This window comes from Mandrillus leucophaeus, unplaced genomic scaffold (assembly GCF_000951045.1).
Source record: "Mandrillus leucophaeus isolate KB7577 unplaced genomic scaffold, Mleu.le_1.0 Scaffold1365, whole genome shotgun sequence".
In the NCBI taxonomy this organism is placed as follows: domain Eukaryota; kingdom Metazoa; phylum Chordata; class Mammalia; order Primates; family Cercopithecidae; genus Mandrillus; species Mandrillus leucophaeus.
In genome coordinates, this window is record NW_012101327.1 from 263,186 (window position 1) to 284,696 (window position 21,511).

The 21,511-nt window shown below is 34.7% G+C and overlaps 1 protein-coding gene across 1 annotated transcript in view; it reads left to right on the forward strand.

Annotated features, from left to right (window-relative positions):
- PVRL3 (poliovirus receptor-related 3) overlaps positions 1 to 21,511 on the forward strand; it is a 123,454-nt gene that overhangs the window by 26,421 nt on the left and 75,522 nt on the right. Inside the window, exons 3-5 of the mRNA XM_011973277.1 lie at positions 7,416 to 7,775; positions 14,046 to 14,342; positions 17,688 to 17,805. Of these exons, the coding sequence (XP_011828667.1) occupies positions 7,416 to 7,775; positions 14,046 to 14,342; positions 17,688 to 17,805 (775 nt within the window). The remainder of the gene's footprint in view (positions 1 to 7,415; positions 7,776 to 14,045; positions 14,343 to 17,687; positions 17,806 to 21,511) is intronic.

Below are 21,511 nucleotides of genomic sequence, written 5' to 3' on the forward strand. Positions count from 1 at the left end.
TTTTTTTTTTTTTTTTTTTTTTTTTTTTTTTAGGGAGAGGGTCTTGCTCTATCTACAAGGCTGGAGTGCAGTGGCATGACTGCAGCTTACTGCAGCTTACAGTGGCATGACTTACCTTCTAGGCTCAAGCAATTCTTCCATCTCAGACTCCTGAATGGCTGGGACTACAGGCGTGTACCACCATGTTTGGCTCATTTTTTATTTTTTGTAGAGATGGGTTCTCACTATGTTGGCCAGGGTGGTCTCAAACTCCTGAGCTCAAGCAGTCCTCCTGCTATAGCTTCCCAAAGTTGCTGGGGTTACAGTCATGAGCTACTGCACCTGGCCTCTTTAGCTCATGTTTTATTGGCTTGTCTTTATTGTGGAGTTTTGGGAGTTCTTTATGTGTTTTGAATCTTAACAGATATAAATCCATTACTAGATGCATGTTTTGCAAGGATTTTCTCCTAATTAGTGGTTTAAGTGTCGAAGAGCAGAATTTTTTTATTTTGATGAAGCCCACTCATTGTGCTTTTAGTGACATATGTAAGAAATACGTGCCTAACCTAAGGTCACAGATACTTGCATTTCTAGATAAATTTTAGAACAACTTGTCACTTTCGAATAAAGTTGGGAATTTGATTGTGTTAAATCTGTAGATCAATTTAGAGAGAATGAATGTGTTAATAATGTTGTATCTTCTGATCCATGAATACAGTATGTCTCTCCATTTCTTTAGATAATCTTTAATTTCTCTCAGCAAATTTTACAGTTTTAACTGTACAGTTTTTTCACACCTTTGGTCAGATTTATCTGTATTTCATCTTTTTTTCTTTTTCTTTTTCTTTTTCTTTTGTTTTTTTTTTTGAGACAGGGTCTTGCTCTGTCACCCAGGCTGGAGTGCAGTTGCACGATCTTGGCTCATTGCAACCTCTGCTTCCCAGGCTCAAGCGATCTTCCCACCTCAGCCTCCTGAATAGCTGGTACCCCAGCCACCATGCTTTGGTAACTTAGTATTTTTTTTAGAGACGGGGTTTGGCTATGTTGCCCAGGCTGGTCTCAAATTCCTGAGCTCAAGCAATTTACCTGCCTCAGCCTCCCAAAGTGTTCACATTACAGGTGTGAGCCACTGCCACCAGCCCAGCCCTTATTTTCTACTTTTGATGCTATTCTAGCTAGCAATGTTTTACAATTTTTATTTTCTAATTTTCTGCTGCTAATGCATAGAAATACAATCGAGATATATATATTGGTCTTAGGTCCTGCATAAGGGCTACTACTGTCCTTGCTGAACACCCTTGTTGTCATAGTGGCTTTATTGTAGATTCCATCATATTTTCTCTAAAGACAATTATGTTTTCTGTGAATAAAGACGTTTCATTTGTTCCTTTTTGATTTGAAATTTATTTCTTTTTCTTGCTTGTACTGGCTAGAATCTTCAGTACGATTTTGGATGTCACTCCAAGACTGCCTAGCTCTACTTAGTTTCTCTGTCCTTGTGCTTCAGTTTGTCTGCTGCCTCTGAGGGATCAGAACTTTCTTGCCTGTTGACTATTAACTTGAAATGGTTGTTTCAGGCAAAAGGATAAATCTTGTTACTCCTTCATTTCTGAAAGGAGCAATCTCTATTCTATTTCACATCAAGCTTTTATTCTCACTACTCCACCAAAACAGTCGCTAAATTCAGTGGTTACTTATTAGTGCTTTTTTTTTTAAACTTCTTGGCAGCATTTGGAATAATTGAGCACTCTCTAGGTACTTTCTTCGCTTAATGTATAGGATACCCTCTTGGTTCCCTTCCTGCTTCCCTGGACAGCTTTTTTGATGCTATGCAATTTAAATGTTAGGATGCACTATGGATCCTTGACATTTACACCTCTGTTCTCTGTATTTTTACTGCCTTGCTAATTGTCTGTTTCCTCATTAAAATGCAAACTCTCTAATGGCTCAGCACTTAGGGCAGTGCCTGGCACAAAGTGTTCACCCAACACATACTAATGAATGAATGAAGAAATGGTTGGTTTTCTCAACCAGTTTTTGGCACGTGACCCAGGTTTCTCCTTAGAACATAGAAACTTTTAATTCCAGAATTATTTCTAGTTATGACATGAGATGAAGTTAGAGATTCTTTCATACTCTGATAATATTTGTTTGCAGTTTATAGTGTTAAGTATGTTATTTAGGGCCGGGCGCGGTGGCTGAAGCCTGTAATCCCAGCACTTTGGGAGGCCGAGACGGGCGGATCACGAGGTCAGGAGATCGAGATCATCCTGGCTAACACAGTGAAACCCCGTCTCTACTAAAAAATACAAAAAACTAGCCGGGCGAGGTGGTGGGCGCCTGTAGTCCCAGCTACTCGGGAGGCTGAGGCAGGAGAATGGCGTAGACCCGGGAGGCGGAGCTTGCAGTGAGCTGAGATCCGGCCACTGCACTCCAGCCTGGGCGACAGAGCGGAAACTGTCTTAAAAAAAAAAAAAAAAAAGTATGTTATTTAATTCACTTGGCTTTATTCTTACATGGTTATTTCTGTTTGAGTATTGTTTGGAGAGTTTATTGAAAAACGTTTTTATTTTATTTACAGAGTTCACATGACTTACCTATCAGTTTAAAACAAATCAGGTTAATTACTGAATGTGCTGGTGATAAATTTTATTCTTCCAAAATGTGTTTTGTTGAAGATGTTGAAATTTTTGAGAACAACTATATGCTATCACATTGCTAGTTTGTTAATGTATATTTTATTAGTTGCCTCTAAATTATTCTAAATTTTGAGGACTCTGAAAGGATTCATATCTTAAGAGATTTTCAAAGGTGGTGTGTAGTTGGACACTGACTAAAATAAATGTTTCATTTATAGCATATTTGCATATACCCATTGTGTAAATCTTAACATTTGAAAGATCCTGGAAATTGAAGTGTCCAGTATGCATGCTATTACTGTAGATTGAGAAGTGAAATGTGGTAAAAGATAGCATCAGAGTTTTAAAAAGTGTAGTATCAAAAGTTTGTGATGGTTTCTGTTACTTCTTGGTTCATTTCTGAGAGTCAGGGAAGAAAGAAAGGGAATGGTTGCCATTTTATTCATACTTTCATTTCAAACACTTTTAGTGTGATCTGTAATGTGGATCTCACTTCATTTTTTTTATAACCCATTTTTTTAATAACCCATAGCAGTTATATACGTTATTACATTTTCTTTTCTGTCGCAAACATCTTGAATGTGTGTATTTACAAATGTTTTGTATCTACCAGGCACTCTGTAAATACTGACTGAATGACTGTTCAAAGACACATGAAGACTTCAAAGAGTTGTGTTTTCATGGTTGCAGTGTTTTTGTGGAGCTACAGATAGGGGAAAAAATGGTGTCTGTCTCTTTCTCTGAAATAAGAAGTTCAATTTAATTAATTAGCTAATGATGCAAAACTAAACTTTTAAATCAGGAAGACAGAGTAGAAACAGAGTATCCTATTTTATTATGGTTTTCCTTCATGTCTGGAGTGTGCAGTAGCCAGGACCACCTTATGACAAGGTTGGAGTCTTGCTAGATATGTAAGATTCAATTCTTTGCTATTCCTTTGCCTCTTTATATTCTAGACTTACATTACCAGTAGTGATGAACTTACTTTAAATAATTTAGCTCTTTAATAATAAATGTTTACATTTCTCCAGGACCTTTCTGCTCTCCAGTTAAACTCAGTTTCATGCGGGAAAGTAGAGGGAGGAAGTAGTAGTAGGCTTAAAGACTGGTAGTCTCTGAGTAGTGAGGCTTTCTAATTTGGACTTTGGTTTAAGAACCACAACAGAAAAACTGTTTCTCCACAGTTTTAAGATTCCATGGGGGAAAATCTTATTCAGAAGTGGTTTTTAACATTTGAATTTCATCCAGGAATGGAAATGTATTAGATTCTTTTATTTGCAACAACAGAACTCTGGCTAATTAAAACATAACTAAGACATATTACCTGTCTTAGTCAACTTGGGGTGTGTATTATAGTCCATTTGTGTTGCTATAAAGGAATACCTGATACTGGTAATTTTAAAGGAAACAGGCTTATTTTGGCTCACCATTCTTCAGGCTGCATAGGAAACATGGTGCTGGCATCTGTTTCAGGTGAGGGCCTCAGGAAGCTTAGAATCATGGAAGAAGGTGAAGGGGAGCCAACATGTTACATAAAGCAAAAGAAAGCGGGAAGTGCCAGCCTCTTTTAAACAGCCAGATCTCCTCTCCTGTGAATGCACAGAGTGGAAACTCATTACCACAGGGACAGCACCAAGCTATTAATGAGGGCTCCACTCCTGTGACCTTTCATTAGGTCCATCTTCAATATGGGAGGTCACATTTCAACATGAAATTTGGAGGGGACAAAACATCCAAACCATTGCAGGCTGCTGTAACAAAATACCATAAACTGGGCAGCTTAAACAGCATTTATTTCTCACAGTTGGGGAGGTTGGGAAGTCCAAGATCCATGTGCCAGCAGATCCAGTTCTTGATGAGGATCTTCTTCCTGGATTGTAGACAATCACTTTCTCACTGTTTCCTTATGTGGCCTAGAAAAAGTGAGGGAGTGAGCTCTCCTTTCTTTGTTTTAAGGACACCAATCCCATCATGGGGAGCCCCACCTGTATGACTTTATTTAAACCTGATTATCAGGCAGAGGCCTACCAAATACTACCATTGAGGTCAGAGCTTCAGAATGAATTTTAGGGAGGACACAAACATTCACTCCATAAAACTTCTCTTACTCCATTTTTTAATTCTTGTTATTTTACCTCCATCTGAAGGGGATAAAATAAAAACTAGAAATTCTTTCTTTAGTCCTCAGTAATGTTAAGTTTACCTTTCTAGGGTAATTAGGGTAATTATTTGACAAAATACACAGAAAGTTTTATCTGCATACATATGTGCAGGCAATAATTTTTTACTTTTAGGTCTTCAGTCCATCTAGGGTTTTTTTTTTTTTTTCTTTCAGTGTTTAGTATAAAAGAGGGGTCTGTATTTTTCAAGTATTTTGCTCATGCTCTTTCAGCATTTCTTGATTAATATATTATTTCCCCACTCAAAATATTAGCTTTGTTGTATACCACGTCCTATTATATATAGGTCTGTTTGTGTACTTTCAATTATTTTATGTTACTAATACCAAATTTTTATTATTTTTACTTTAATATTTTCCCTCTTCAGTAGTCTGTTAGTGTTTTAAAATATTTTTGGCAGTTATTTCTACCCTGTTTTTTAAAATTTTTTTATCAGGGTTTTCACTATAATTGTATTGCATTTGTGTATTAATATGGGGAGAATTGACATGTAAATAAGTTTTCCTACCTAGGAATATGGCATAGCTGCTATTTTTTTCAAGTCAGGTTTATAAGTTTTTACAGTTTTATTCATGAGTGTTTTAAATATTAATGTTTAAAAATTAAACCCTTTTCTGCAATAAATGTGTAAAGATGTCACCCTTCATAACATACTGATTATATAGTTTATATATATTTTGCATATGTTTATAAGCAACCACATTATTGGTTCTAGTAGCCTTTCATTTCATTTCATCTTCTTGGATTTTTCAGGTAATAGATTTTTCAAATAATAATTATTTCTGTTCCTTCCTAATATTTATCGTTTCCTTTTTCTTATTACACTGGATTGAATTTGCAGTCTCAGTTGAACAATGATAATGATAGTGCACCATCTTGTCTTGATCTTTTTTTAATAGCCATGCCTCTTTCTCTTTAGTGCTGATAATGGCCACTGATTTGAAAAGAATCTACTTCAGAGTCCTTTTCTTAGTTAGATTTTCTTTTTAAATCAGATAGTAAATGTTTTATTAAATACCTTTGTAATATCAAATAAGAGAATCGTGTGAGCTTTTAATGTGATGAGTAGTCTAAAAATGTCCTTTTGTTCTTAGAATAGTCCTACTCGGCTGTGTAGTTTTCTTAAATACAGAGCTATTATTTCATAATAAATGACATTTTTTATTAATATTCATGAGACTACTTTTTTATTTGTTTGTAAAATACCAAGCTTGTGATAGATTGCTAAAATACATTAGAATACTTTCACATTTCATGTATCTTGGATTAATTTTAAAAGCTTAGTAATTATCTGTACTCTAGCATTATAGAACATGATAGTAAATTTTCAGGGCCTGATACTTTTTTGAAGCAATGGTTAAAAAACTGAAACTTTTAAATTTGTAGCTGTTAAGTGTAGTCAGTGTCAATGTCAGTCCCTTTTTGTAATATCCTCAGTCATCTCTTAGGTGATAAAATTTGCCTTCTAATTTACTTTTTTGTTTTTGTTTTTTCCTCTAAAAAAGATTCATGGAAATAATATTGCATGAAGTTTTTTTTTTAAACATTTGGATGTGTTTGAACATGTTTAAATGCATTTTTCTTGATTATCTAGTGGTACCCTTCTGCATTTCAGTATTCATTTAAAAAAATTAATTAGGTGTAACTTTTAAACGTATTGTTTATACAATTTCCATTTTTGAGTGCTTATTTTGGTTTACTTCTTGGTTTGTGTATTTGTTCTTTTATTTTGTTAGGGCACATATGTGAGTGGTAGACCTCCAAGGACTTGTTATACATATTCTAATATACTTGTCAATGAGCAGCATCTTGCTTGACTATAGTAGTCATGAATGTTAGTTTTATTTCCCTCAAAACATTATAAGTTTTGCTCTATTGCTTTTGGGAAGGAAATACGTATTATATGGAAGAAGTTTGATGTCATTTTAACTTTTGCTTGTGAAATTTTTTTTCTTAACTCTGAAATGGAAAAAACAAAATTATTTTACATTGATATAAACATTTCTTCATTAATATTTTCTGGCAATTGATCTGTCTTTAATGACTTTTCGGTAGAGATACTTGATATAGGGATCCTCCAAAAAAGATACTTTAGTCTTTTATTTGGTTTGGGAGATCCTACATGCATAAGTTATCTATTGCCGTGTAAAAAATTTACCCCAAAACATAGTGGCTTTAAAACAATATCCATGTATTATCTGTCAGTTTCTGTGTGCCAGGAATCGAGGCATGACGTAACTGAATCTTCTACCTCAGTCTCTCTCTCAAGGCTGCAGTCAAAGTGTCAGCCAGAGCTGGGAGCTCATGTGAAGGCTTAACTGGGGAAGGATCATGCTTCCAAGTCAACTTGGTCCTAATCTAGTGCTTTTTTTCACGCAACACATATTGGCATATTGTTAGTTTATTTGATAGTCACATTTGACTCTTATATCAAGCCCAGAAAACACCTGGTTCATTTCTTTTTGTTAGTTGTAAGTTTTGTGTGTGGTGCATGTGAGTGCATGTGTGTGTGTGCACGTGTGTGTGTGTGTGTGTGTGCAGCTAGAGATAATTACAGAGGGGGTCAGGAAGGGAAGAGAGTGTTGACAGCTTTTTTCTATTTTAAGAATTGTAATAGTTTTTTTTCCCTCCATAGGTGCCTTAGCTGGACCAATTATTGTGGAGCCACATGTCACAGCAGTATGGGGAAAGAATGTTTCACTAAAGTGTTTAATTGAAGTAAATGAAACCATAACGCAGATTTCATGGGAGAAGATACATGGCAAAAGTTCACAGACTGTTGCAGTTCACCATCCCCAATATGGATTCTCTGTTCAAGGAGAATATCAGGGAAGAGTCTTGTTTAAAAATTACTCACTTAATGATGCAACAATTACTCTGCATAACATAGGATTCTCTGATTCTGGAAAATACATCTGCAAAGCTGTTACATTCCCGCTTGGAAATGCCCAGTCCTCTACAACCGTAACTGTGTTAGGTAGGTATGCTTGAATTATGTATTTTGGTGATACTGGTGAAGATTATAATAAAAATATTTTAAAGAAATTAAAATAGTTGAAATTTGATTTAACTTTAAGTTTAAAGTAAAATAATTCAAATATGATTTTTCAAGATCCTTAAAATTTATGATTCTAGGTTTCCTTTAAATAAAATCTTGTCTGTATATACCTACTTATCTATGTAATGCTGCATAGTTTTAGCTAGTGTCTGTGAAAGATAGTGATGAGTTTTAATTATAATCTAAGTTCTGAGTTTCTGTAACATCTTTATTTTCATTATCTCCCCTCAAATTTTCAGCCTTTAATTAAATTACCATCTTAAGTTTTTTCATTTTTAAAAAATTGAGTTTTGCATCTGGGAGCCATTGAAACCTCATGTTTTAATTTTTCATATCAAATTTTATTCCTGCTGTTTTAGATTTGCATAACTATCTGAATATTGTGCTTTCACTCATAATAGTGATATTCCACTATTTCCTATGATACCTGTTAAAGTTTATGGTAAAATGTTGAAAAAGCTCATTAACCTTAAGCTACTTGCAGTGAAATGTAAACCAATTTGGAAATGCTGATAAGTACTTTTGAAATGATAGAAATGAAAATTGAGGAGCAATAGCAACTGGTGGCTGCTCAAATGAAGATCTGCTGCTTAGATTCTTATTCAGACAGCTACTAGTAGTATGGGTAGCTGACAGCTTCCAGCTGTTAGGTCCTTTAAGATTACTTCAGTTTTTAGGGCTATTCTTTTTGTGAGTGACCTCAGACCAGTGACTGAGTGAGGCAGTGGTAGCCAAGGGTAAGTGCTTCTTGGGGCTAGTGATTGAACAAGATAGTAGTGTGAAGATTTTTACCCGAAGTGGGACTCCTTTAATGGAATATGCCCATTGGCCTGAATGGAGACTTTGTCAGGGTACTGGTAGCTCCATTTACTCAACTGAATCTTCCTTCTCTATTTTCTCCCAGTTGTCACTCCCTGATAAACCTTTTATACTTCTCACATCACAGTGTCTGCTTCCCGGAGAACCAAACAAGTTAATAGCTCCAATGTTTAAGGACATAATATTAGTGTCTCTGAAATATAGGACAGCAATTTTGTCCAAATTTATTATATATTTTTTCATGTTGAGAGATATTTTAATATAAAATTAGATATTTGAGGCTTAATATATTTAAGACACTGCCCTAAGAGCTGTGGGGACATATAACTTACATTTAAGAGATTTATATTTTTGAGAAATTTTCTGATTGGAAGGCAAGGCATGAATATCCGAAAACTCACGTGCAGGACGTCAGTAAAAAAGGTAACATAAAGTACTGTATGGCTCACTCCTGTAATCCCAGCACTTTGGGAGGCAGAGGCAGGTGAATCACCTGAGGTCAGGAGTACAAGACCAGCCTGGCCAACATGGCAAAACCCCATCTCTACTAAAAATACAAAAATTAGCCAGGCATGGTAGTGCATGCCTGTAATCCCAGCTGGTTGGATGGCTGGGTCTTGAGAATCACCTGTACCTGGGAGGCAGAAGTTGCAGTGAGCCAAGATTGCAACACTGCACTCCAGCCTGGGCAACAGAATGAGACTCTCTCAAAAAGAAAAAAGAAAAAAAAAGGACCTTGCATGTGAAAAGAGCAAGCTCATGGGGATAAAATCACTTTTCATTTTGCTTTAAATTGTAGTAGTTCCCTCTAAATTAATACAGTACTTACTGGCTTAAAATCCAGGCTGTTTGTTACAAGATTAGTCATTATTTTGCCCACACCTACTTCTCTTGCTTCATTTGTTCTACTCCTTGCTGCTGTTTTTTCAAAAACCCAAGTCTTATCATCATCATAAACTATTTGCAGTTCTTTTGACCTACGTTTTTATGGGTGTTTCTCTTTTTGCCTGGATTGCCTTTTTTTCTGGCCGGCCTTTCTTCCATGTAACTATTATTCATCAAATCACATCCTTTTAGTAGCCATTCTTGACCCCTTTCTCCAAATCTGATGCTTTTTTGGCTGTCGTTGTTATGTTGAACGTATCTTTATTGTAGCAGTTACCACACTATCACAAATGTTTTCTGCACTATAAACAAGTGTTGGAGAGTAACTGTGCATTTAAAAATTTAATTTTATGTCCCTAAAACCAATAAGAGTTTCCAGTATATAGCAGTCATACAGTGTTATTTGAGTAGGATATAGGAATGGATTAGTGAACTTGGTAGTCAAGAAGTATTTCTTAGGAGAGGTAGTTGAGTCAGTGGTGAGTAGGTTTTGGGTAGGCAAAAATGAAAGAATTTGAAAATGGTATTCTAGGATTGTGATAGTATGTGAACTAAGGCAGGGAAAACAAAACGATATGCAGTTCACCCTTGAACATCATGGGTTAGAGCTGTGTGGGTCCCTTTATACATGGATAGTTTTTCAACTAACTGGAAGTAGAAAATAGAGTATTTGTGGGATGTGAAACCTGCATATATGAAGGGCCGACTTTCTGTACATGGGTTCCGTAGGGCTAACTGCGGGACTTAAGTATGCACGGATTTGTTTATACTCAGGGATGCTGGAACCGACCCTCACCCCACTGCAGAATACTAAGGGACCACTATACATTAAGGGAAAATTTTCTTAACCCCAGTGTTGTTGAAATTTGGGGCCAGAATTCTTTGTTGTAGTGAGCTGTACTATTCGTTGCAGACAGCATCTGTGGCCTCTAAACACTATGCCAGTAAATACCAATAACATTCCTCATTGTTAAACTCATAATGTCTCCAGACACTGCCAAGTGTCTTCAAGAGGGGAGCAGGAGTTAGTGGGGAATCACCCCCTGTTGAGAGCCCTGTGTTAGTGGAACACTGAATAAGTAATTTATTCGTTGTTCAAAGGATTTACATAAAGTATAAGAATTAAATTTTAGAATTGTAGAGTAGGACCACGTTAAAGTAACCTGAATGCTAGAACAGGGAATTTGAGCTCTATATTATTGGAAATTCATACTTTGTATTCAGTAGTTGTGCTGCCTCTCACTTGTCTGCTATTCTCAGACCCTTGCTATTTAAAATGTAGTTCATGGACCAGCAGCATTGGCATCGCTTGAGAACTTGTTAAAAATACAGAATTTCAGATCTGTCTTAGGCTTATTGAATGATAGTCTGCATTTTAGCAAGATTCCCCAGTGACTTATATACACAGTGAAGTTTGAGAAACACTGCTTTGATCACATCACGTAGAGGAATGCCTAACTCACGACTGACCTGATTTAGAGAGCAATGTGATGACAGTTGTGATTAGGAAGATGGGTCTGGTGTTTTTGATCAATTGAAATGAAGAGGTCCTTAAATCATAATGTCTCAGCTATGAGGCCATGAAGACTTGCAATTAATTTTGTAATTTCTGCCACATGAATGAAGACAAGAACTGTTACAGAGGAATAATTAGCAGAATTTTGTATCTGATTGGATATAAGAAGTAAGGAAAGTTTGAACAGTAATAGGTTTTGAAAGTTTGTGATTACAGTAATAAGTTTTGAAAGTTTGTGATTAAATTATGTTACCGCTAGTTAAATGGGCACATATGAATGAAAAACAGGTGTTGGTGATTGGGAGGATAAAATGATTTTGGTGTTAGGTTTGAGTTTGAGGAGCTATAGGTGGAAATAACCAGGTGTAGGTAGTTAGAAGCTGAGGCTCAAGCCTTGTATTAAAATTGAGGAAAGTTCAGAATCATCTGGGTAGTAGTCTTTATCAGATAAAAGTTTTTAAGTGAGATACAAAAGTAATTGCAGGCCCAGGACTGATTATTTATTTAAAGGAAGAGGTTAGAAAAAATAAGAGTTCTCAGAGAGAGTTATGAGAAGAACTCAGGCAGAGTAATATCATATGAAGAAAAGATAGGAAAGTTTTTAAGGAAATGTTACTCTAGCAACCATTTCCACAGTAAGAAGTAAGCCCTACAGAAAATGTTTTGACTGTTTTTTAGTTTCTCCTAAGGACAGCACGTAGCTAGTATCATTCTAAATGCATAACTTAGGAATTACTTCATTACTTACAACAAATACTTTAACACATTAGGATTTAATTCTTTTCAACTGATTGGGAAGAGCTGTGCTGAAGTATCAAATTTGACAAAGTTAAAGAGACTAGACATAAAAGTGTTGAGTTTTAGATTAGGGGTCTTTGATGACATTAGAGTTTCAATGGAGGTAGTAGCAGAACCAAATTTAAGGAATGTAGTATTTGCACCATGTATAATCACAAATGACTGTTTTCCCAAATCTATGTAGAACTTTTACTCACCAGTAAGAAAAAAATAGACAGCTGACTATAATAGTCATTTTGCAGAAGAAAAGATTCCAAATGACTCATAAACATATGAAAAGATCTTCAACCTCATTCATAATCTGAGATATTAAACATAAAATCTCAGTGGCATACCATTACATACCTATCAGATTGCAAACATTGAGAAGTCTGTGACAATATCAGCTGGGTGACAATATCAACTGGTGAGTATGTGGACCAGCAGGAGCGCTAAGACTGGGAGGACATTGGTACTTTGGAAAGGTTTTTGAAATTATCTGGTAAAGTTGAAAATAAGTAGTAGCAATTCTGAGGATATACTTGTGCACAAATATGCTAAGATACATGAATGGAAGTGTTTCTTGTAAAATTGTTCAGATGAAACAGGAACTCCATTGTCCATTAATAAACTATAAAGCAATTAAAACTAATAATATATACAATTGTATATAAATCCAAATGATCTAAAAATAAAAAAGTAAAAAAATGAATTCCAAAACAATAAATTAAAGCTAAATGTTCCAATATGAATGAATCTCCAGAACACAAAGTTGAGTCAAAGAAAAAGTACAAAAATACATGTGGTCCAATTCCATTCTTAAAAAGTTCAGAAACAGGCTAAACTGTGTTGTTTAGATTTGCATGAGTTGGTTGTAGAACTATAATGAAAAATAAACAGTTGATCTCCAAAGTCAATATAATAGTTTCACATTGAGGCAGGCAGGTTTTTAAGATGTAGTAGAGGAGTCATGAGGGACTTGTGAGGTTCCAGTAATAATGTTTGTTAAGATGTGTGGTGGTTATATGGATGTTTGCTATAAAATTGTTCATTGCATGTGCTGCATGTACTTTTTCATTTGTTATTTTACAATAATGCATCTTATGAAAGGAACTACGTAAGGAAAATAATGATATCCATGAGAGTAAAATGTGAAGTAAAAATAGCTTTCAAAGTAAAATGTGAAACAAAATTTGGTTCTTTCAGTACCATCAAGAACAGATGGTATTGAAAGAACCAACTTGAAATCCTGGAAATGAAAAAAAATCATTGGAGTAAAAACTCAATGCACACAATAAACTAAAGACTGGACACAACATTTATGAAGTCAGTACTGAGGAATTTACACAGAAGCACATAACAATTGCTGGAAAATGTGAAAATATAAGAGATATTGGGGATCGAGTAGATTGAGAGGTTCTAACATTGTTACTTTACCCTGCTGAGGAACTTTATTGTATTGGAAGAAGATAGGTGGTATGTCCATTCCAATAAACTTAACTATTAGTGATGGTACATGTTAGGATGACCTTGAAGTATATGTTGTAAATAAAAGTAATTGAACACATTCAGCAACCCTGATTGGTTCTTTTGGATATATGAGGAGTTAAAGGTTGAAAGTTCAAAAGGCAGTGTTTTAAATGAAATTATTGAGTCACTTATTGGGCCAAGAAAAACATTTCATCTCCAAAGCGTATGTTCAGAGGAACTTTTTTTTTTCATAACATTTTAACAGTAAGTCAAAATCATAACTTATTTTTAAAAGTGTTTGCTTTAAAATTTTTTTGCTGCAAAATGAAGCTCTCTCTCTCTATTTTTTTTTATATATGTATAAAACTTATCTTGCAGAGAAATAATACCTTTAATCTCATAAAGGGAATTGTGATCTAGTTCACAGAAATTTTTTGTATATATTAAGTTGGAAAGAATTCATCGTTCCCTAAAGGAATGTATATCTTTATCAGGTAGAGCCATCTTTGTAGTGGTGGTATGAATTCTTGGTCTCATTTGTCCTGGCTTACGATCTTTAGTTTTTCCAAGAATGTGATTGACGATGGCATTACCTAAAAAATGTGTGTAGATTTTACATGCAGTTGTCCTTAAGCTTGTGAAATATGTTTAGATGTGACTTGCGAAGATATAAACATATTCTTGTTTGAATGTAACTAATTTTTAAAAAAATATTTAAACAGTTGAACCCACTGTGAGCCTGATAAAAGGGCCAGATTCTTTAATTGATGGAGGAAATGAAACAGTAGCAGCCATTTGTATCGCAGCCACTGGAAAACCTGTTGCACATATTGACTGGGAAGGTGATCTTGGTGAAATGGAATCCACTACAACTTCTTTTCCAAATGAAACGGCAACAATTATCAGCCAGTACAAGCTATTTCCAACCAGATTCGCTAGAGGAAGGCGAATTACTTGCGTTGTAAAACATCCAGCCTTGGAAAAGGACATCCGATACTCTTTCATATTAGACATACAGTGTAAGTAAATGTAACATTTGCTTTTTTAATATTTGTCAGCATGTTTATCAGACTCTTTTTAGTTTGAATATTTAATAGCTTGTCCTTGTTTATTTTTGTTTTTCTTTTAATTTTGTTTATGTTTTCATGGAAATTTCATTTAACCAAAACATTTTTAATCACTTTTGTAAAGATGAACAGATGACTTTAAAGTTGCTCTCCAACTTAAAATTATAATGTAACCATTTCCTTTTAAGATCTTAAAAGTAGGCTCGACTTAAGGAGTTATGGCAACTTGTACCTCAAAATGTACAATGCTGAAGGACAAACAATTTCTGCATTCTAATTAATTGAACTGTTACTCAGTTTCACTGATGCTCCCCATCTATTTTCTTGTTGTTGTTTTTGAGATGGAGTCTTGCTCTGCCGCCAGGCTGGAGTGCGGTGGCATGATCTCTGCTCACTGCAACTTCCGCCTCCCGGGTTAAGTGATTCTCCTGCCTCAGCCTCCCAAGTAGCTGGGATTACAACCGTGCACCACCATGCCCAGCTAATTTTTGTATTTTTAGTACAGATGGGGTTTCACCATGTTGGCCAGGGTGGTCTCCATCTCCTGACCTTGTGATCCTCTCGCCTCGGTCTCCCAGAGTGCTGGGATTACAAGCGTGAGCCACCACACCTGGCCTTGTTTTCTTTGACTTTCCTATATGCATATTAATTAGTTTGAAAATCTGTATTTTTCAATATTATTTCTAATCTTGTCTCATTGATCATATTATAAGAATTTTCTTAGGTTAAAAAACAATATTTTTAATACATCATTGGATAATAACCATTGTAGATACAGGTTCAAAGCTGAGCCACTTGTTACTTGTGTATTTTTGTTAAAGTATACTTTCCTGTGTATGTGTTTATATATTCTTTTGTATCTACTTTTCCCTTTGAATAAAGTTTCTTAGTTTTTAATACATTCTTTGTGATTTGTATACCATTTAAAAATTTCAAGTAGTAGAAAAGGTGATGGCTGTAGATAGTTTATAGCAAAGATAATGAAAATTAGGCAGATTAGAGACATTAGGAAAAGTATTTAGGTTCTGCTTTTACTTCTATCCATGTACAAATTATAAATTTAGGTGTTTTTGAGGGAATTCTATTTTTTGTTGTTGCTACTTACTTGCTTTTTGATATGACATGCATGGAGTTTTTAAGTTACACATATTCATTACACTTGGTGTAATGGTTTTTAAAGCTAATTCCCAGGATCTTTTTCAGCCTTTATAGGGTTAACTTGAAAAGCTATTGTTCAAAAACTGTTACTGCCATTGCATTCTTAAATGCTAATACCTTCTTTTCCTAATTCTCTGGAGAATTCTGTTAAAATTTTTCTTTTTCCTTTTCCTACCTTGCTTTTACAGAGTCTTAACTTTTTTCTTTGTCTCATAAAATTCACATCCCATTTGGAAGTTAATGTATTTTGCATATGCATATGTTTACCTTTCCAGTGTCTAATAATGACTGATGTTTTCAATTTGTTGTTTTTTGTTTGCTTGAATGAAATCTTAGATATATAAAATATTTCTTCTAATGTATAATATGGTTTTGATTTATTGGCTTACTCCTAAAATGTTCTTAGAATAGTCATGACATTTTTCCTTTTGTAAATTGGAGACCTATAGGACATGTAAACAAACTTAAATATTGTCTTATATGACAAATTTATGCCTCAATATTTAGAGGTATCCTTTTGGGATACTTTAATGCCTAAACTCACAGATATCTGGACTGTTCTTTCAGCAACATTTTTTAGTACCACTTTTAAGTTACAAAAATGTTTGTTAATCTTTGCTGTTTCTTTTTTTAAATTTCTAAGATAATTGTACCTTATTAAAAGTTCGATTTTTTACAACTCTTTTGTAAACTTTGCTTTCCAGTAGAACAGTCTTCCCTGGCAGAGGTAAATACTGATCTGGTCTGTCTCTAGCTTCTCATCAGATCATATGCTGCTAACTTAGTTTTCTATGTAGCTCACAGAAAGCTAGAGTGTCTCTGCATCATACATAATTTAACACTTCCTTGGGGAAGCCTTTTATCACCTCCAACCCCATCCCCAACCTAAATTAGGCCTTTCTTTTAAATTCTCTCTTAGCATCCTATTCTTTTTCTTCCTGGCCCTCATAAGAAGTTTTAGTTAAGTATTTTTAAATGTCATCTTCCCTATTACTATTAGAATATAAATTATATGTATATAAAGTCTGTGTGTATACCAAATACCTAAAACAGTGTAGTGCAGTGGTGCGAACTTGGCTCACTGCAAGCTCTGCCTCCCAGGTTCACACCATTCTCCTGCCTCAGCCTCCCGAGTAGCTGGGACTACAGGCACCCACTATCACTCCCAGCTAATTTTTTTTTTTTTTTTTTTTTTTTTTTTTTTTTTTTGTATTTTTCAGTAGAGACAGGGTTTCACTGTGTTAGCCAGGATGGTCTCCATCTCCTGACCTCATGATTTGCCCGCCTTGGCCTCCCAAAGTGCTGGGATTACAGGCGTGAGCCACCGTGCCCGGCCAAAACAGTGTATTATTTCTAAGTGCCATGCCTGGCACTCATTAGGAGCCAAACAGAATGATGGTTGATTGAATGATAGGTTTGGACCTAATAGTTTGGAAGTATATATTTATATTGCTGGTAGATATGGATAATTGCTCATTCAACTAGTTATGTTGCACATATGCTAAAAGACTTTTGGGTACGTGAAATGTATAAAAGTTTATGTTTTAGTGCATTTGAGGTCCTAGCTAATTTACTTCAGTTGTAAGTATGTAGTCATAGAAAGCCTGTGTCACATCTCTACATGACCCCAATATATTAATTAATTGTAACATAGGGAATCTAATCTCTGCAATTGACCTAATATCTCTTAGAAGATATTTCCTTTTAGATTAAATATCTCTTTAAAGACTGTTTTATATGGTGACTTGGTACTACATGGTACTTAAATGCCATGTCTTATTTAATTAAATACTATAACATATTTGCTTTGTTCCTGTATCTCTACGTCTTGCTTAATAGGATTCTTTCATTTTGCTTTTGGTGATTATAGGTTTATGAATATTCCTTAACATTTAACATTTCTAATTACTCAAACTGTATGTAGTATAATTGCCATTTTGGGGGGTACTCATTCTTCATTTTATTCTTTCAGCCAGTATTTACGGAGTAGTGTCTTCCATATTGATTATACATGTTGAGACTAAGGAAAAATGATTCCTGTTCTTCTAAGGCTTTGTTTGTTGTGTTAATATTTTATCATGTGTATTGCATTTATCATTAGCAAAAGATAATCTGTCCTGTCATGCATTTATTTTATAGATGCTCCTGAAGTTTCGGTAACAGGGTATGATGGAAATTGGTTTGTAGGAAGAAAAGGTGTTAATCTCAAATGTAATGCTGATGCAAATCCACCACCCTTCAAATCTGTGTGGAGCAGGTAATGTTATATACTTTGAAAGAGAAATTATCTAAAAGTGAAACCTTCTTAAATCCCCATTAAAAGTTGTTTTTATCTGTATAATACACGATTATAGTAATAGCAGAAAGTGAAAATTTTAATTAAATTTTCTGTCTTATCCTGCCCTACCTGTCCCCACCTTCCTACCCCCTCAGTTCTGATCTTTTGAGGCTACTTAAGCAATTTTAGCAGTTTCTTGTGGTTAGTTGCAGTCAGAGGTCTTAGGCTGCTACTACTTAATAGTTTTTGACATTGTCTGTTGACTTCTTAGATAAATAATTATAATTTTATGTCTACTTCTTCATTTACAAACACACCCATATACACACATTCCTACCTTTCATAGTCCAAATGAAATTTTAGCGATTTTTAGTTAAACTCAGTAATCACTGTTTGCTTCTCTAGGGCAGGTAAATGTTACGAAGAGCTAAGACATATACCAGACTTCTGTTTTCTCGTCTATAGCCATTTGTTTTCCCAATGGCTAATATTTGCCTCTTTTTACTTGTGTAGTTACTATGTGCATAATTTTCTTTCTCTGAAATTTCAAACTGTTATACCAAGGTTTTTATTCGTATTTTGTCAGTATTTAGGGCCCATTTTGATCTCCAGATGTATCTGTCAACTTGAATAATTTTCTTATTTTTTGGTCATTTCCCTCTTTTTTATTCCTGTTCGTTCTTTTTGGAACTCCTATTTATTGTATAATAAATATCTTTTCTTTTATATTTTCAGATGGTCTTATTCTTCCTAGAAGGTTTTCTTGATTTTTAAAAAAATTTTCCATTGACTTAATGATATAAAAAAATTTTTTGGCCTGTTTTCAGTTTTTAAGAGCATCTTCTCATGAGATGGAGCATCTTCTTATTGAATATTCTTTGGAGAATGAGAAGATGCTCTTATAAACTGAAAATACGCCAACTATAAAAATACGTTGTTTTCATAGCACCCTTTTCTTATTTTATGAGTGTAGTATCTTTCTTGTTTCTTCCCAGGGATACTGGAGTTACTTCTTCCCCAGAGAGAGTTTTTTCTGCTTTCTACATACTGTCTCTTTTCCCTCCAAGTTCTTTTGTTTTTTTGGTTTGGTCTTTCATTATGTAGATATTTCTTAATTTTGTTGGTTGTTTAGTCTTTCACAGTGAAACATTAAAATAAAATGCTTAGTGGATGCTGTCTCTGTAGTGGGGATTGCTCATTAGATTCCACTTAGAGTGATCAGGTAGAGATGTGATTATTTTCCTGGGGAGACTCCAGATATCACTAATAGAGTGGAAGTCTTTATTTTGTGACCATTCAATTTATTTCTAGAATTAACCTCCATTTTTTTGCCCGAGAGATAAATGTCTGGTATTTGTACAGAGTCAGGAGGAATCTGTTGTTTTGTAGTGTATCTTTTTACTTGCTCTTGGCCTCCTTCTGGTTTTCTGAGGTACACTGAGTTGAACTCCAAAATTTTTGTTTGATTCTTTGGACCAAATTGGCTGCTTTCTCATCCATGTGCTTTTCATAAGCAACCCTTAACCCTAAAGTACAACTTTTCAACTTTGGCACTATTGATATTTTAGGCCGAAATTATTTTTTGAAGTGGGCAGTCCTGTGAATTGTAGGATGTTTTGAAGCATCCCTGGGTTGAGAAACACTGACCTAAGGCATATATTGTTTTTTAAATCTATTTTCTGTCTTCGGAAAGTTTGTTGAAACATCTTGTCTGTTGAATTCTGCCTCCTGTTTTCTCCTCTAAGGTTTTTAATAACTTTTTAATTTCTGTTCTCTTTCTGGTGGGATTTTATGGGAGTTAGGAAGCACTATATGTGGTCAATCAGTTGTCTTTAAGCATAGATACTATTTTAAAGGTAGAGAAAAATTTTCATTTACATTTTTAAAAAATGGGAAGCAATCATTAGTTAAGATTTTTATTTGATAGAGTATTTCTAAAAGCCGTACAATTGTGGATTCTCATCCCAGTGTCTTAACTTCTATATGTCTTTTTTGAGTAAGTCATTTAACCCCTCTAACCCTAAATTTCCTTGCCAATAACTACTTCGTAGAGTTTTTGTGAGGTACAGACAGTGAATAGAAGTCATGTAACCTAGACACAAGGGCATAGAATATGCTTTTGTTATAGGTTTAATGTGATATTTAGATATTTCTCACTCTAAGTCATTTTACAATTTCTCAGAGAATTAAAGGGATTAAAACTTCGAGCCCAAAGTACAAAGGTAATTGTTAAGACATATGTAATTTATTTTCATTGTTATTCTTGTAGAAAGAATTTACCTTTTGAAAGCCAATACTTGCAAAAATTTTCTTTCCAAAGCCTTCTAAAGGAAAAGGTTGGGTGCTTTTATTTTTGTTTCTTAAGCCATGTAAGCATATTATCTTTATCCTTCAGTGCTGAATTAAAGTACTATCAACTCTAAAAGATTTTACAGATTATTTTACCACTCACTGCACTCGAGATTGCAAAACAAAATTATTCTATCTATTCTTTGGTATTGATTTGCTTCTTTCCACTTTTTTATTATTGTTCTTATTCCCTGTGTAATAATTTATCAATCTTCTGTGTACTTACATAATTGAAAATAGAGACTATGTTTTATTTACTTCTATATCTCAGCACCACCAGCAAAGCAGAGTATGGCAAATAGTAGGCTCCTAGTAATTGAATGAAGGAATAAGTGAATAAACTTTTTGAAAATCTACTTAGCCTAAACTGTAGTAGTTGAGACCTAGGTTTACTTGACTTTTTAATCTTCTTTTTTTTTTTTTTGAGACAGAGTCTCACTCTGTCACCCAGGCTAGAGTGCAGTGGTGCCATCTTGCCTCACTGCAACCTCTCCTTCCTGGGTTCAAGTGATTCTCCTACCTCAGCATCCCAAGTAGCTGGGATTACAGGCACCCACCACCATATCGAACTAATTTTTGTATTTTTATTAGAGACAAGGTTTCACCATGGTGGCCAGGCTGGTCTCGAACTCCTGACCTCAAGTGATGTGCTTGCCTCGGCCTCCCAAAGTGCTGAGATTACAGGTGTGAGCCACTGTGCCCGGCCTTATCCTCTTACTTTAATGAAAAACAAAAACAACAACAACAAAAAAAACACCTTCAGCTTTAAAAACACTTATTTGTTATTTTTTTATTTTTTTTTATTTTTTGGTATCCTCTGGTTAGAAAAGTGATTTTTAGCAGTGTGCTTAGTTCCATTACAGTGAATGGCTTTAGAGTTTTCATAGTGGGACTCTACATGATTTAGAGCTATATGTATACTAGGTATAGGACCTCTTAGCCAAATTAGTGTAAATACTGTTTAAAAGACTTATTATTGATACCACATGGTGTCTTGGTTTTTATTGTCACAGATGCCCACCTTACACATGAAATTATTTTATAAGAAGACCCATTTTGCTGCTTTAGAAACTATCTTTGGATGGAGCACAGTGTCTGCATTAGCATTAAATGATGCTCTATAAATATGTTATAGAGGGTGCTAAAACATTATGTATTTAAGTAGGATGACTTTGCATGAAGAAAATTGTAGATTGTGTCATGAATAGATCTCTGATTCAATGAGAATTTTAATTTACTTGATATGGTATGTATGTCTTCAAATAGTATGTTTTTCTAACTTCCAGTTTTCTGAATAAAACTTTTTTAATTATATTTTTTCTCTGCTTTTCTGCTG